This window comes from Leptidea sinapis, chromosome 19 (genome assembly GCF_905404315.1).
Source record: "Leptidea sinapis chromosome 19, ilLepSina1.1, whole genome shotgun sequence".
Lineage (NCBI taxonomy): Eukaryota > Metazoa > Arthropoda > Insecta > Lepidoptera > Pieridae > Leptidea > Leptidea sinapis.
Window position 1 is genome coordinate 13600172 of NC_066283.1, and position 18969 is coordinate 13619140.

Below are 18969 nucleotides of genomic sequence, written 5' to 3' on the forward strand. Positions count from 1 at the left end.
TACAGTAAAAAAAGTATCGACGAAAATAAATTATTATATCCAGATATTTGTTTTATTGAGTTCCTTTAATATAGGTAGCCTTTATTTATTGAAACTGACAAACTGTATTAACAATAGCAACTTCGGGATCCAAAAACATTACACGGAAATTGTATTCGTTTGGATTTAATAAATTAAATTGGTAAAATGGTAATCGATTAGTAATTATCCAACCAATTTGTGGAACCTCATGGTCCAATCGCAAGTCATTTGGAAATATCATTGTTTTATTATTTCTTGCCACTATACCTAAGTTTTGAATTTTATATTCGCTATTTGTGTTCCAACATCCGATACTGTCTTGTGAAACAAGGTTAAAGAACATGATACCATTGCGGTCGACCGCTGCGGCAGATACCTGGCCGATAGGCCCACGGCTTTCTCCAAGTATTTTAAATTCATCCACTGAGTTTTCTACTCGTGAAGGGTCTCGAATGACCGCCGTAGAAACCACAAATTCCAGAGAACTCGACATCGAGTGATAGTATAGCGGACGGTCGCCTAAGTAGTAGCTTCCAAGAGATAAGCCAAATACTCCATCAGTCCATTGGAAATTTACGCCATGTAAGGTGTAATTAGATAAAATCGGATCAGGATAAAACGTGTAGTGATTAAATCTCCAGAAAGATGCGTCAGAACATCTAAATACAATGATACCAAATCGCCTCACATCTGATATGTAAACGTGTAGATCTCTGCATTGTGCGTCCCTGGAGTCAACGATAATGTTGGTAATCAATGAATTTTGTAAGACATACTCTTCGGGAATGGTAAATTTTCCAATAATTGTATCAGTTGCTAAATCAATAGCGATCAAAGCAGGTGGGCAGATTTGACTTGGTGTTTCAAACCCTCCAACTTGACCGGCATCCAGGACCCACATAACGCCACAATGATCTATAACCATTCTGAATATTGAAGTGAATCCCGTGCAGTTTCCTGGAATTGAATATTAAATATTTAAATAATATGTGTATGAATCTTTTTAAATCATGTGTTTGGGCATTTCAATTGGTTTATGAAACTTAATTTATGCGCTCTGCTGGGTGACATGCGTTATCCTTAAAAGAGTGATCCCAATGAAATTATAGAAATATATAAAAAAGGTGAAGATATATTATCATTTCACGCATCGGGTAACTCTAAAGCACCCTAATTGTGACGCATTTTGTCATAAAGTTTGACAATGACAAAGATCATTTGTTTTTTCTTTGTATTTCATTCATTTTATTCATCCTTATCATTTCAATGTGTCAGTATACTGCGCGTAAGACGTTTTTCGGCTGTTTGGTGAAATTAACTATATTTAACATTAAAATTCTCTTACTACAAAACTTATGTTTTTTATACTTTATATATAACGTTGTACAAACTTTTATTATTATTGGATGAATCTGATTTATCGATTGAAATTTGGTCTTATGTTTATTCGTCGTCATGTTTTCTCTTAACCACAACAAAATGGGTGCGGCTGTTTATTGCTAGAACCCAAAGTCCGTGAAGGCTAGAGTGACTCAAGACTTGTGTATATTAAAGATATGTTGGTGTGATCACTTAACACTAGGTTACCCGTACGCTTGTTTGCCCTCCTTTTCCATAAAACAAATGTTGGTAGTCTCCAACAAACATTGCTATGCCCATGACAGAAGAGGAAATTTCTTCTCCGGCCATACAGGTCCCTCCCGGGAAATCATTCTGTGTGTGCCAGTTCCAGAAAAAAATCGTCTCTTCCATCGAGACTACAAGTCGCAGTTCGAACCATTAGACCGCGTGCAACGTAGAGCTGCTGAAATCGTCTACGATCCAAATACCAAGATATAAGATATTTATTTGCAGTATTCTGTGATAGGCTAAATCGCTTAGCGTTCGTAGACACATCACTTCATTTTGTATCTTCACCACACTCATCACAGTGAGTGTTCCGAAGAACTGTTTTACCTGATTCCTGCTCTCAAATACCATCGCTCTACACACCATTAACTTAAATAACCTAATCATCCGCATGTGTGGCGTTCTGCTACAGTGCGAATTTCAAGGGTATTTCTTCCACACACAGCCTTAAGCTATTGAACGAATTTTACTGTAACAGTTTCCAGGACTATACAACTTGATGATATCATGACCTTCAAAAAAGCACCTACACTCATCTCAAAGTCTAGCAATGCTGCTGTGATTCTGGTGTTGCAAAAGAATATGGGCGACGGTGATCCTTGATCCTCTTCGATAAAAATGGTGAGAATATCCTAGCATAGTAACTCCTTAACATAAACAACATAACATGCCTGTGTTACCTTGATTATGCCATCCCCAATTTGGAAAAGGAGCTAGAGGGGGTGATTCTTCAAGCGCTTCAACTGGTAATGAAGACAACGTAGCTGGTATTCCACTTTTCCAACGAGGAGTGCTCACAAAAACTCGATCCTTCCATCGTTCCACGCCGAACGGAACAACGTTAGCTTGGATAAATTGTCTGGAAATTAAAATGTCAAAAATTAATGATCAAAATGTATCTTTTATGTCACTTAGTAACAATTGCATCCTTTATTATAATGTTTTGAAGAGGGAATTGAAATAAAACGATATAATATATTATGAGTAGTTCGAAATGACATGAAAAAAAAGCATATTTAAAGACCTTTTTTGTAATTTTATTATTACGGTGGCAGGTGTTGTCATTGTAATCTTTGATTGTATTATTAATAATACATACGATCTGAAACAACATGAATATCGTCCAAATAGTGAAGTTCTGTCAATCGAATTTACTGAAAGTTGAAGCACTGGGGAGTGTACAAATTTAGAGTAAGACGTGCCAAATCTGCAATTCATATTTTAAGGTCACACATACAGAACAGATTGAAACCGTTTTTTTTATATGGAATAGGAGGACAAACGAGCGTACGGGTCACCTGTAAGTGATCACCGCCACCCACAATCTCTTGCAACACCAGAGGAATCACAGGAGCGTTGCCAGCCTTTAAGTAAGGTGTACGCGCTTTTTTTGAAGGAACCCATGTCGTATCGTCCCGGAAACACCGCACAAGGAAGCTCATTCCACAGTTTTGTAGTACGTGGAAGAAAGCTCCTTGAAAACCGCACTGTGGAGGACCGCCACACATCCAGATGGTGGGGATGATATCCTAACTTGTGGCGTGTCGTGCGGAGGTGGAATTCGGCGGCAGGAATCAGGTTAAACAGCTCTTCGGAACACTCCCCGTGATAAATGCGGTAGAAGACACACAATGAAACGACGTCTCTACGTAACGCCAAGTGATCCAGCCGTTCATAGAGCACTGGGTCCCCGACAATTCGAGCTGCTCTGCGTTGCACGCGGTCAAATGGTAACGCGTCGTTTAAACGTAGATGTACCGTGTACGATGACCCTTTCACCCCAATACCACGTAGAAGATACCAAATTCGCAATTATCTAAAAACTTATCAAAAGGCCCATATAACATTTGAAAAAAAAACAAGTGAAATATTTTCAATTTATACAGTTTAAACAGTAAATGTTAACGTATAACATACCGATCTTTAGTGTTCACTTCATAAAAAAGACTAGGCAAATAGCGGAACGGTAAAAGTGTGCTTAAAGACAATGTAAGCACAGTTTTCTCTTTAGTCGTGTGTTAACTGTCACTGTCGAAATCAAATCTGTACTGAACAAATTTACATTGCTGCTTATTGAGTAAAAAGATTTTAAGCAACTGAAGTAAATTCGGCAATGTATAGATATAACAGTCGAAGCGTGCAGTGTAATTTGTGGCATGTTCCATATTTCGGCTTTGTTTTTAGTCAACGTGATTTGTCTGTATGTCATTGCCTTTTCTATACTGAATGGATTAAACTAAGATTAAGAAATAACGATTGACAATTTGTAAATTCAGCATCGATTTGACATAATATGTATGACATACAAACCGGATTATAAATAATCTTAATTTAGAGTTCGGAAAAGAAAGCGGCTGTTAGGACCCTAAATTCTCTCTCATAAGGCATCTAATGAGGATACATTAATTATGAATTTTGAGCATACATTCCGTATTAAGACGCTTCCTGGAAAACCAACCTAAAAGTATAATTTTATCTCGGATGCCAAAACTCTCTCTATTCCTCTGGTGTTTCAAATGTAGATGTTGATCACCTACTATCGGGGGACCCGTACCCTTATCCATAACGAAAGAGATTAGAATAGTGAAAAAACAGTGTAAACAGCCAGAAAAAACGTGCCATACATATCCAGTTGCCTTAAATGTAGCCTCTTGGTTTTCCTTTGATGGCAGATATAAATAATTTGTTTAAGATTGCGTCCCAATAGCTGCGTGCTATCAAATTAATAAGAACAAAACTTTAAAGTACCTAAACAATAATATATTTTAAGATAAAGTAATTAATCACTGTACTGTACTGTAGTTTTGACGCGGAATTCTAATTTTGCTATCAATTTCTCACAGGCGTTATAATTTTAACAATTTTTAATATCAAAGATTTTTCTTTTTTTTTTCATTTTTATTTAATGCAATGGATTTCGATGGTCAAGTTAAGTGCCATTTAGACTTTGAAGTTAATTTTAAATTGACACCTCCACGCGTTTTTGAGAGAGGAACCTGACCGACAGATCCCTTAGGGTTCCTTACCCAACTGGTAAACAACGGTAACGTATTACTCAATCTACGGTGTCCGTCTGTCTATTACTAACCATATTTCATAAGCCGCATAAAAGTTTGACAGTTAAAATTTTAACAAGATAAAATATTATCAACATAAAAAATAAGAAAGCCAATTCGAAATGGGAATTTCAAAATAACTGCCATACAAATGAAAAAATAATTATTACAAAAGTTTTTAGAAATATTGAAACAAAGTATATGTATATGCATGTATATGTTATGGTTTAATATTCAAAATACATAGGAACTAAAATTTAAAAAAAAGAAAAATCTTTGATAGTAAATATTGCTAAGATTATAACGCCTGTGAGAAATTGATAGCAAAATTAGAATTCCGCGTCAAAAAACACTGTACAGTGACTGCTGGACAAAGGCCTCCCCCAAAGATTTCCACGACGATCGGTCCTGCGCTGCCCTCATCCAACGTATTCCGGCGATGTTGACCGGATCGTCGGTCCATATTGTGGAGGGCCTACCAACACTGCGACTTCCGGTACGTGGTCGCCATTCGAGGACTTTACTGCCCCAACGGCCATCTCTCCGTCGAACTATGTGCCCTGCCCACTGACACTTCAGTTTCGCAATCGTTTGGACTATGCCGGTTACTTTGGTTCTCCTACGGATCTCCTCATTTCTGATTCGATCTTGCAGGGCAAACTCCGAGCATACCATTGCCCTCTAAGCGACCATGAGCTTTCTTGTAAGGCCCACAGTTAGCGACCACGTCTGCGTACCGTAAGTCATCACTGGCAACACAAACTGATTGAAAACCTTCGTTATCAGACACTGCGGTATTTGCGACGAGAAGATTTTACGAAGCTTCCTGAACGTTGCCCATCCGAGTTGGATTCGACGAGTGACCTCTTTCTCGAAATTGGACCTGCCTAACTGGATTGTTTGTCCGAGATAGACGTACTCATCGACAATTCCGAGAATACAGTTCCCAATTGTTATGGGAGTGGGTGCGATATGGACATTTGACATGATCTTCGTCTTGTCCATGTTCATTTTGAGACCTACTCCTTGGGAAGCTGTATTGAGACCATCGAGCACATGACTATTATAAACGAAAATGATTTATGAGCATCATAACTACCTACTTAATGAATCATTTTTAATTATGAGTATTATTAAAAGCAGATTCGTAGCAGGAAGTTGAATGATGTTTCACAATAAAAATATAAATTATAAAATAACAAGAATTACCCGTTTTCGATGGCTCGGAGTCTTTCATCGGGCGACGGATAAGCGAAATCTATTTGTTTCCATCGATACAAAGTTCCTATTGCTCTTCCTGCCGAACTTTCTGCATCTTCAGTTATTATTATGACCAATACTGCTAGATAAAGAATTATCTGAAAATTTACAAGTTATATTTAGTATAAAATTCGCTTCGCCTAATGTCATTTAGTGTTCATTATCATCTTATTATCACTTTTTACTATAAGAAAATGTATACTATTAGAAAAATCCAAGAAAAAATACAAATATCCCAGAAAATGTACAAAACAAATGTGTTACGAAATTTAAAAGAATTTTAAAAAAACATTTGTGTGGGAGAGGTTACTATAGCATAAACGATTTTCTTAATGACACCACGGACTGCGAATAAAGCGAACACCCTCAGGCTCTTTAATTTTAAATGTTTATTGTACGATATCACATTGTAATCCATATTTTATATCTATACTAATACTAATAATATTATAAAGCTGCAGTGTTTGTTTGTTTGTTTGAACGCGCTAATCTCTGGTACTACTGGTCCGATTTGAATGATTCTTTCAGTGTTGGGTAGTCCATTTATCGAGGAAGGCTATAGGCTATGTTTTTCAAAATTAGGGATCCGTAATAAAATTGCCATTTTGTAACACAAGGTGTAAAATCGAAAACCTATTTTTGCGTGCGCTGCAAAAACTATTGACAATAGAACAAAATGATATACAGGCTATAATATAGGCAGTATTTTATAACTTATAAAACTATCGCGTGAATTATACTTTATATGGCAAAACAACGTTTGCCGGGTCAGCTAGTTTAAAATAAATCCCGCTGAGTTTCTTGCGCCCATTCTTCTCAGGTCTGAGGTCTCTTTTGAATTGGTGGTCGTTTTTGACGTTCAATAAGTGATTTTAAATCCTATTTTGAATAAAAATATTTGAATTTGAATATAAACGAATAGTTTAAATATGTCAACAATTTGTTGTGTTTTATAGTGATAACCCTCACTTATTAATTTGAGTATTAATTCAATAAAATTTGTATGATATTTTATTTGTGTATTAATTCCAGAAGTGAGGGTTATCACTTTAAAAACATAACAAATTGTTTAGATTTAGAAGATCGACATCTCAAGTCAATTTCCTAATATGCAAATATGTATTTTGTTTTCAAATTTCTTTTGTGTACCCTCATATTGTTACTGTAGATAATGACGTGTAGATGGTTTTTAGGCTGCATTGCATCATATTAGCTGTTATAGTTAAGGTTTAAGACAAATTTAACGCTGTCTTTAACATAGACTACGGATTGTGTTGTAATCCTTGGCTTAAAGTTAAAAAGTGACATATCATTGTACTAGCTACTTGTTTAACGTTTGATAACGGTGATTTCTTGACTTGGAAAAGTATGCTAGTGAATGCGTGATGAATGAAAGCTAGCGTTACGCGAACGTTGATTTCTTGACTTGGGGACTAAATTGGTGAATGCTTGATGAGAGCGTTATGAATGAACGCTAGTGTTACGCGAACGTTGATTTCTTGACTTGGGGACTAAATTGGTGAATGCTTGATGAGAGCGTTATGAATGAACGCTAGTGTTACGCGAACGGTGATTTATTGACTGGGGGAGTAAATTGGTGAATGCGTGATGAGAGCGTTATGAATGTACGCTAGTGTTACGCGAACGGTGATTTCTTGACTGGGGGAGTAAATTGGTGAATGCGTGATGAGAGCGTTATGAATGAACGCTAGCGTTACGCGAACGGTGATTTCTTGACTGGGGGAGTAAATTGGTGAATGCGTGATGAGAGCGTTATGAATGAACGCTAGCGTTACGCGAACGGTGATTTCTTGACTGGGGGAGTAAATTGGTGAATGCGTGATGAGAGCGTTATGAATGAACGCTAGCGTTACGCGAACGGTGATTTCTTGACTGGGGGAGTAAATTGGTGAATGCGTGATGAGAGCGTTATGAATGAACGCTAGCGTTACGCGAACGGTGATTTATTGACTGGGGGAGTAAATTGGTGAATGCGTGATGAGAGCGTTATGAATGAACGCTAGCGTTACGCGAACGGTGATTTCTTGACTTGGGGAGTAAATTAGTGAATGCGTGATGAGAGCGTTATGAATGAACGCTAGCGTTACGCGAACGGTGATTTCTTGACTGGGGGAGTAAATTAGTGAATGCGTGATGAGAGCGTTATGAATGAACGCTAGTGTTACGCGAACGGTGATTTCTTGACTGGGGGAGTAAATTGGTGAATGCGTGATGAAAGCGTTATGAATGAACGCTAGTGTTACGCGAACGGTGATTTCTTGACTGGGGGAGTAAATTGGTGAATGCGTGATGAGAGCGTTATGAATGAACGCTAGTGTTACGCGAACGGTGATTTCTTGACTGGGGGAGTAAATTGGTGAATGCGTGATGAGAGCGTTATGAATGAACGCTAGCGTTACGCGAACGGTGATTTCTTGACTGGGGGAGTAAATTGGTGAATGCGTGATGAGAGCGTTATGAATGAACGCTAGTGTTACGCGAACGGTGATTTCTTGACTGGGGGAGTAAATTGGTGAATGCGTGATGAGAGCGTTATGAATGAACGCTAGTGTTACGCGAACGGTGATTTCTTGACTGGGGGAGTAAATTGGTGAATGCATGATGAGAACGTTATGAATGAACTCTAGCGTTACGCGAACGGTGATTTCTTGATGATTTCGTAATTTCTTTTCTTTCGGTCAGAAGAATTTTATCGTCGTCCAGATCCAGATCGTCGGTCCATCTTGTGGGGGTTCTACCAACACTACGTCGGCATTCGAGGACCTTACTGCCAAGGCCATCTGTCCGTCGAGCCTGTGTGCCCTGCCCACTGCCACTTCAGTTTCGCAATCATTTGGGTGTATTTCAGTGACTTTGGTTCTATCAACCTATGTGTACGGAAATGTATATAGACTGCTCGTTCGGGTACGATACGATGTACTGATTGGTCAATAGTTTTTCAATTTCGTCATAGTTCAATGACAAGATGGTGGAGCTATGCCGTTTGCATGCTGCCATATATCATCCGGTAGACATCTTATGTCACTGACTCTCATTAGAAATCAAAGACATATATCATCCATAATATAAAAGACGCTTATGAAAGACCTCTTTATAATGAGACTAGCAAGGTCCCGCGGTTTCGCTCGCGTAGATATTGCGTTGATGTTAACATTAAAGTTTTATTTCACTTAGTATTTTTTTTTATTTTTGCATTATTGTCGTTATATCTTTTGAAGGGAAAGTCCGATTTTAATATAATAATAACGTATTTTACAGGTGTTGAAGTGGTCAATAGTTTCCGCAGCGCTCGCGATTACAGATTTTTGATGGCTAATTTTTTCACACCTTGGGTTATATTATTGCATTTTTATTAGGGATCCCTATTTTTTTTTGAGAATGTAATATAGTCCGTGTCACTCAGTGAAGATGCCGCTTAATAATGGTGAAAGGATTTTGAAATCAGTCCAGTAGTTTTTGTGTGAAAACATTTCAAACATACATACAAAAAACACATATGTTTCGTCTTTATAATATTAATTCAGATTAACATACAAACTTATTGGATAGCGATAAAGTTATGGTTATATTTTCAAATGATAATATTATATTTTTGTTTACATTTGCATTAAAAGTTCCACGATAGCCATGCCAAGTGGATTATTAGAATAAATATCTAAAAGCGACTGAATTAAGTAGACATGCCTGAGTTTGAATATTAATTATTTTGCTGAAACTCGTTTAGTGACCCAGATCTTACAATTATCCAACAGCTACATAACTATTTTGTTTAAATTTATAAAGTTATCGTTCGGTAGGGATAGGATTTTGGAGGACCAATACGTTTGTATAGCTGAGGACATCCTACTAAAATTATAATCGCAAAAGTTTGTAAGAATGTATGGATGAATGTTTGTTGCTCTTTCACGCTTAAACTACTAAATAGATTTTGAAGAAACTTTACAATAATACAGCTTACACATCAGAATAACACATAGGCTATAAATTAGAAAGATATAATGTGAATTATCCAAAATATAACGATAAGTGTCAAGTAAGTAGGATATGAATCTGCCATCTACGAGCTATTCTGGCATGCGCTGCAAAAACCGTCACCATCTGATGATGCCGGGTCCGCCGTCAGCCGGAAGACGTCCACTGCTGGACAAAGGCCACCCCCAAAGATCTCCACGACGATTGGTCCTGCGCTGTCCTCATCTAACGTATTCCGGCGACCTTGATCAGATCGTCGGTCCAACTTGTAGAATATATATAATATACTTATATAATGGAATATTCTATCTTTACATTCCATACAAAAAAAAACTGCGAAGCTAACAGCTGCCAGAGGAGACTCTTGGATAACTCTCTCATTACTCCTTCAGTATAATAATGCGTTCAGAATGTTATTGGGGCTGCCACGATACTGCAGCGCGTCGGGGATGTTTGCTGAGGCACGCGTAGATTGTTTTTACGCGACTATGCGTAAGTGGTGTACGTCCCTGTTGAGTGAGGTCCGAGCTAGCCCCAATGGTATTCTGAGGGCATTTTCTCACAGGTTCGATCGTCAGTACCTGAACCACTGCTGTGTGATACATGTGCTGACAAGTCGGTCCTGTCCTAGATTAGGAAGGTTTAGATTTTAAGATATCTTGTACTAACACTAGGTTGGTCAAAATAAAGAAATTATTATTATTACTGCCTCGCCTAGCATCGAAATACTAGGTCTCAAAGTATCAATTTATCAATTAGTATAAGTTATTCTTCTTTGGCGTAATAAAATAATAATACTTAAAAAGAATTATTCTTCATGCTTTTAGGTTTATAGAAAAGCAATATTGTTATAAAGAAGGTTGAAATACAACCAATGAAAATATTATTATACCGCATAATTTAGTTGAATAACATGTTTAATAATTTAATATCGTTTAATTATTTTTATACGAATAGAGATAAATTATATTTTTAATTTTGAACTAGTATTAAATTAAAATTTATTTAATTCTCGTCTATTGGCTGTGGTTCAGTTGACATATGAGTAACAAGAGGTGGAACAAACGTCGGGGTGTCGAATTAACGTGACGGTATGCGCGAGCATCGTATAAATTCACTCTGATAAGTTTTACCTAACGCGGCAAAACAAGTTTATCTTCTAACCCCCTTATTCATAATAGTCTGATAACTTAAAGCATTGCTCTCACTCTGTCTTCTTCTATTGACCGAAGTCAGAATGAGAAAAAAACACTCCTTAGCGGCTGTTTAAAGTTAGCGGACCATTATGAATAAGGGGGAAAATCTTTAACCGCGTACCACATGTCTATTTCGTAACATAAACCACAACATGTATGGTAATGCACGAGTTAATCACACAGGTGAAAACGCCCAGCAATATATTATAATAATATTTTTAATTATAACACATTAAATCAATCAACGAAACACTTGTACCGGCTTCAGTTAACGATAGGTGTGGCTCCGGTTCCGCAACTCTATATTTCCCGGCCATTACGTCATTAAATGCAATTATATTATGCAGTGCCATTGTAAAATTAGATATTGTTACTGTGTTTTCTCTTTCTGCATGAATACTTCGTTATGGATAAAGAGTTAATCCTTAGATCATATTTTATACGTCTAGCGACCGTTTTCAATAACCTATCTTTTCTTAGTTTAACTTACTAGAGGTAGACAAATCTATCCTTTTACGCTTACTTACATTTCAATAACCTATCGACAGATTGTATTGGACTATAACTATATTGGACATAACTATGGATAGATAAGATCTTGTCATTAAACGGTGATAGCAATGTATCCGTAACTAGAGATACGTTATTGAAAACGGTCGTTAATAAGTCTATCTAGACATGACAGCTGCGAAAACGTAGAAAAATAATAATTTGGAGTTAACCTCTATTTTGAGCAATTCACGCACACTAGCTCAAAGTATCTTGTCACGCACACTAAATTATTATTCCTGGCCTGTTTTTATCGGTTGTCTAACTGCTAGAGACTCTATCTAGATGTATAAATTATCCAAGAGGTAATCAATACGTGATGCAAAAAGGTTGTAAAAGGAAGTTAACCACATAATTAATGTAAATATGGAAAAAATCTCAAAAAAATATTAATAACTTACAGATTTCAACCACTGAGGCATTCATTTTGGAATGGGTGGTAGTTTTTTGACTTTCAATAAGTGATGTCACATCCTATTTTAAATAAAAATATTTGAATTTGAACTATATATAGGAGCAATGTCTAATGAATAGTCACAATGTCGGAGAAATTGGAGATAGTAAAATTTAGGAGCAAGCGACCCAGGGCCGTGTCCGGGACGTGGCAGGAACGTGGCCGTGGCGAGACCGATTGCATGCGTAATTTGTGTCCTGTGAGTGACACTCTGTTCAACCACTGACCTGTATAAATACCACTGGACAGGCTGTTTCATATGTTTGACAGCAAATTTTTTGTGCCTATTTGAAGCGCCACTCGCGAGCGTCCAGAGAACTTATTTTGACGTATAATACAAATGGCTGCGAAGGAACGTACAATACTCTGGAGTACTTTAACATTTTGAATTAATTTCGTTCGTTTTCCGTGTTATTTATACTTCAAGAATCAACGTAATAAAGTACACAATTTATTTTGTAAATAGTCTCCCACCATCTATGTTGCCCACTAGGTTGTCATCAGTCATCACTAGGTTTAGTACCACAGACTCTCGCTACATGGCCAACAGCGACAAAATATCGAATATCAAACAGGCACAAAAGCACTTTGATAGTCGCCAATCCAGTGGTATATAGTAAAGGTCTGTAGTTCACATACATTAGTGGTGTGACCGTGCCAAGGACAGAGGACTTACATCTATGCCCTTATGTCACTCGATTCTTTTTGCGTCTCTGACTAGAGTCTGAGTAATATTGTTGTGGAGGCACTTCACCACAGTGAAGCAGATAGCTCGAAACCGAAATACATCATATATTTAAGGCAAGTAAGCAGAAAACACGCAAACATGGTGTTTTTAGACAAGTTTTGTGGTGAAAGTTTAGCGTTTAGAGCTATGAACACTACTTGATCCTGTTACACATATCCTTAAGTCTTATTTGTAGGTTGCTAATACTTGCTGTGGGTTATAGTTAACACTGCCGAGCCTTTTTGAACTACCACTTTTCACATTAGTGGTGTGACCGTGCCAAGGACAGAGGACTTACATCTATGCCCTTATGTCACTCGATTCTTTTTGCGTCTCTGACTAGAGTCTGAGTAATATTGTTGTGGAGGCACTTCACCACAGTGAAGCAGATAGCTCGAAACCGAAATACATCATATATTTAAGGCAAGTAAGCAGAAAACACGCAAACATGGTGTTTTTAGACAAGTTTTGTGGTGAAAGTTTAGCGTTTAGAGCTATGAACACTACTTGATCCTGTTACACATATCCTTAAGTCTTATTTGTAGGTTGCTTATACTTGCTGTGGGTTATAGTTAACACTGCCGAGCCTTTTTGAACTACCACTTTTCTTTAAAGTTAAACAAGTTTTTTGGCATGGCGTGACGCATTTTTTTGGTAATTCTCTCAGAAAAGTTATTCTTACAGGTATTAGGTTCATTTATTCAGATTAGTAGTGAATAACGAGGACTGTAAGCATATAAACTGTTTTCCACCCAAGAATTTTGAAAATATTGGCTTTGTTACATAGATGGCGGGCCGGCAGCCGTGAACTCATATCGCTCAAGGTCGCTGGCATTTATTGTCGCCTTAACACAGAGAATCGGGATTGCTTAAAGATATTTTTGAAGCGTTAAAAGCAAGAGCAATCTTAATATATCGTTAACTGTAAGTAATATCAATTAATGTCAAGATGAAGATTAAAAAGTGTGTGTGTTATATATGCACGGAATATGTCATTCTTCTTTGGCGTAATAAAAACAAAAAATTATTCTTCGTGCTATAATATTACGTTTGTAGAAAAACAATATTGTAACAAAGGTATTAAATACAACCAATGAGAATATTATTATGCCCCATAACTTGGTTAAATAACATGTTATTAAATATCATTAAATTATATTATAACAACTTGAGAAAAAATATTTTATTTTTATTTTAAAACTCTTATATAAATTGCAATTATATATTGAAATTTATTTTATTCTCGTCCATTGGTTATGGTTCAGTTGACATATGAGTTACAAGAGGCTTGGTAACTGAAGTAAGATACAAATGGTCTAGTTCGAGCGTCGAATTTGCGTGACGGTGTGCGTTCGCATTCACTCTGATATTTTTTCTCTAACTCGTGCGCATTCACTCTGATATATTTTCCCTAACTCGCTAAAAGAAGTATTTAACTTCAAAAATGGAAAAAAACACAGAGAGTGGTAAGAAGTTTTTGGGTATAACTGATTGAAGTGATAAGAGACTCTCTCTAATAATTGATTAAATGATCATATTTTATGTTAACAAATAAAAAATTCAAGAAACTTCATAGACAATATGAAAAATTTAGCTCGTCACGGCCACGTTACCAGCACGCCCATGAATGTGCGATGAAGTTCATAATATACAATATATGCACTGAAATTGTTTCAAACTCCTGGCAATAAATTCCGGCTACGGCCGGGCACGGTCCTGGCACGGTCCTGAGGTGTGACGAAAGACCTTGTACCAATGAAGAAATCTCATTAAGTTTATAACTTGATTTATTATTATTATGGTCAAAATTACTTATTATTAATTACATTCAAAGTAATACGGTGCCTATTTCTGCCGTGAAGCAGTAATGTGTAAGCATTATTGTGTTTCTCTATGAAGGGCGCCGCAGCTAGTGAAATTACTGGGCAAACGAGCCTTAACATCTTATGACTCAAGGAGACGAGCGCAATTATTAGGATTTTCCAGAATCCTGAGTGGCACTATATTATAATGGGCGGGGCGTATCAATAACCATCAGATGAAAGTCCTGCTCGTCTCTTCCCATAAGGGAATAACAATAATGTCATAAAACCATCAAAGAAAAATACATTCATGGCCATAAAATACAGTAAATTCATTAATGGCTTACTGTTTACGACTTTTCTCGGGGTGTGTCTGTCTATACGCCAAGTTATTGTTAGTCTATGTGCTAGTATAAGTGTATGGTTAGGACAGACTAAATAATATAGCACTATTTACATCATTAATCACTCAAAACTAGGGCAGGCAATGAAAGGTCAAGCGAACATTCACATATTAAAATAATCTGAATTTGCAAGGATGTCTGGTATACATTACATTCATACATTGTTTAATTCAGTATTAATAGTTTAAGAGGTATTATTAACACTTATCACGTTTCATTTGTAGTTGTAATCAAATACTGACACACATATTTAAAAAAAATTGATATTTAATAAAAAAAAATTAACAAAAAAACAACCGCATTCAAAAACACTATTCTAAAACAATAGATATAATGTGCACTAAAAAGTATAAAAATAATTGCGTATTTTTATACAATCTAATTAATTAATCCAATTCTAGTTACGATTATTGTTATTTTTGGAATGGTGTTCCGTTATTTTGTCATGGATTCCGTAATCAGAACCTAACCAAACTCTCACCAAACTATCTTTGAAGTATATGCGTTCCATTAAAAAAAGAATCATCGAAATCGGTTGGAGCGATATTGAGTTATTCGTAAATTTATCATTCACTTTGCTATACGTATGTATAGCAAAACTTTTATGGTTTTCTCATGGATTCCTTTGTCAGATATGGACCAAATTACAATGGGACCACTCGGGAAGTACCAGCTTTCAAATATAAAAAGAATTATCAAAATCAGTTCACCCAGTCGGAGGTTTGGAGGTAACAAATATAAAAAAAATACCGACGAATTGAGAACCTCCTTCTTTTTTGAAGTCGGTTAAAAACAATAAAATATGCTACCATAAACAAACATCACGGTCATAAGACAGCTCTCGTTATATAATAATTTCACATTTAAAATTCATGTTAATGTTTTCTGTATGATTAGTATTGAACAATTTAATTTTGTTTAATGTGTTAAAATGTCACAATAATACTTATATTACAAAATAATATTGTTATACCTTCTTAAAAATAAATTAAGTACATACTTTATTTTTTAATATGTATATTTAAATATATTAAATATATATATATTTTTTATATTTATTAAAATAAGGGACAAGACGAGCAGGACGTTCAGCTGATGGTAATTGATACGCCCTGCCCATTACAATGCAGTGCCGCTCAGGATTCTTGAAACCCCCAAAATTCTGAGCGGCACTACAACTGCGCTCGTCACCTTGAGACAAGATGTTAAGTCTCATTTGCCCAGTAATTTCACTAGCTACGGCGCCCTTCACACCGAAACACAGTAACGCTTACACATTACTGCTTAACGGCAGAAATAGGTGCCGTTGTGGTACCCATAATCTAGCCGGCATCCTGTGCAAAGGAGCCTCCCACTGGTATCTATGAATAAATAAATAATAAATCTTGTATGACCATAAAGTCAGCGTGATATTTTTGTACATTACTATCTACCTATTCATTATCTTGTTCATTAAATATATATTGTTTTATATTTAAATAATTTAAAAATATGCAATTAGTTTAAGTAAAATAATTGTCTTTAAGTTATAATGTACAGTATCCATTGTATTCGATTTTAAGGTTATGGTAAATAAAGACCTTTATAAACAACAAACAACATTTAAATTCAACCGGTGTGATTTTTTTTATGGAATAGAAGGACAAACGAGCGTACGGGTCTCCTGTTGTTAAGTGATCACCGCCGCCCACAATCTCTTGCAACACCACAGGAATCACAGGAGCGTTGCCGGCCTTTAAGGAAGGTGTACGCACTTTTTTGAAGGTACCCATGTCGTATCGTCCCGGAAATACCGCACAAGGAAGTTCATTCCACAGCTTTTTGGTACGTGGAAGAAAGCTCCTTGAAAACCGCACTGTGGAGGCCCGCCACACATACAGATGGTGGGGATGATATCCTAACTTGTGGCGTGTCGTGCGAAGGTGGAATTCGGCGGCAGGAATCGGGTTAAACAGCTCTGCGGAACACTCCCAATGATAAATGCGGTAGAAGACACACAATGAAGCGACGTCTCTACGCAACGCCAAGTGATCCAGTCGTTCACAGTGCACTGGGTCCCCGACAATTCGAGCTGCTCTGCGTTGCACGCGTTCAAATGGATCGAGCTGATACTGGGGTGCGCCAGACCAGAGATGACAGCAATACTCAATGTGTGGTCGGATTACAAAAAAAAATATTAACATGGCTTAGGCACGTGTTTTATTTAACAGTGACCCAACTATAACTACATCAGTTACCTAACAATAACGACGTCTAAATTGGAGTATATCTTTTTCTATTACAAAACAGTGTTCAGCTTGAATTTTACTAAAACATCGTTAAACACAACATAAACTGAAGTGTACAGTAACAATTATTGGAACGGTACTCAATTTTGACAACTGTCATCTATCTGTCATATAATTTTACGGCCGTTTTGAATAACCTATCTATACTTAGTTTAACTTACTAGACATAAACAAATCTATCCTTATACGCTTGCTTACATTTCAATAACCTATTGACAGATAGCATTGGACTTAACTATGGATAGATAAGATCTTGTCATTAAACGGAGATAGCAATGTATCCGTAAGTTAAACTAAGGATAATTAAGGTTATTGATAACGGCCGTAAATCTTCCATTTGAATATGATTCAAACCGTGCAGGCCAAGAAATGCGAAAAAAAAAGATTACGATCTCTGCATTAGACACACCTTAGACAAGCTTCGACTCGTGTTTAAATATAAGCAAAGTCTAAGGATTATTAAGAACAAAACAAAAACAGAGATTTGTAATAGAACTTTTTTAAAACATGTGTTAACACATGTTTATCTTTTTTGTAACAACACAGATAATATTTAAAAGCTATTTTCATTAGACGAGTATTTACAATAAAATTGAATTAATTTGTTTTTCTAATATTATATATTGTCACCATTTACATTACATAAATATTAAAATAACTATATTTGTTACCTGAATAATTTAAAAGTCATAAATGTACTTTAATATTAATATAACATCCATTTAACATAATCATGTAAATAGAAAGTTTGACTTTATACATAATATAATTAACAGTTAATAAAAATCACTTACCTTCATATTGTTTGTGTTAAGTGTATGTTGATAGCACGTCTGTCTTCGCCAAGAGTAACAGTTGTTGTGGTGAATACGCCTACTTAAAAAATAAAGAGTATTCATAATAATATTGCGTAAATAAACATAATTTAACGTGAGCGGTCGAAGGCTAGAACAGGAATTCGCTACAATTTAAGATATGTTTACAGATTATCTGCATGCTACTCGTAAACCTGTTTGTGACAGCCAGTGCTGACGGCAAACCTTTACCAGCCCCTAAATAAATAAATTTCTTTTATTGCAGGCACAATTTTTTTTTATTAAAATAAAGGACCAGACAAGCAGGACGTGCAGCTGATGGTAATTGATGCGCCCTGCCCATTACAATGTAGTGCCGCTCAGGATTCGTGAAAATCCTCAAACATTCTGAGCGGCACTACAATTGCGATCGTCACCTTGAGACATACGATGTTAAGTCTAATTAGCCCAGTAATTTCACTAGCTACGGCGCCCTTCAGACCGAAACACAGTAATGCTTACACATTACTGCTTCACGGCAGAAATAGGCGCCGTTGTGGTACCCATAATCTATGGCATCCTATGCAAAGGAGCCTCCCAATGGTGAAATACACACACAGAATAAAGAAAAACTATTAAAAACCTTATTATAAAATGTTAAATGTAAGCTTAAATAATTAAATAACCTGTAGAGATCGAATTTGTGTACAAAAAAATGCTCAAAACCGAGTCACAGGAATCTAAGAAGAGAAATAGAACAAATCCAGATTTTTTAATTAATTATAATTAAATTATA

At 36.3% G+C, this 18969-nt stretch overlaps 1 protein-coding gene across 1 annotated transcript; it reads right to left on the minus strand.

The window, feature by feature from the left end:
* Window positions 1–46: 46 nt before the first annotated feature.
* LOC126969825 (protein yellow-like) lies at window positions 47–18291 on the minus strand. Its single transcript, XM_050815389.1, has 4 exons — window positions 18174–18291; window positions 5916–6064; window positions 2331–2509; window positions 47–978 (listed from the first exon to the last, which is right to left on the minus strand). The coding sequence occupies exons 1-4, from the start codon at window positions 18276–18278 to the stop codon at window positions 86–88; spliced, it is 1326 nt and encodes a 441-aa protein (XP_050671346.1). The 5' UTR covers window positions 18279–18291; the 3' UTR covers window positions 47–85.
* Between the last annotated feature and the right edge of the window lie 678 nt (window positions 18292–18969).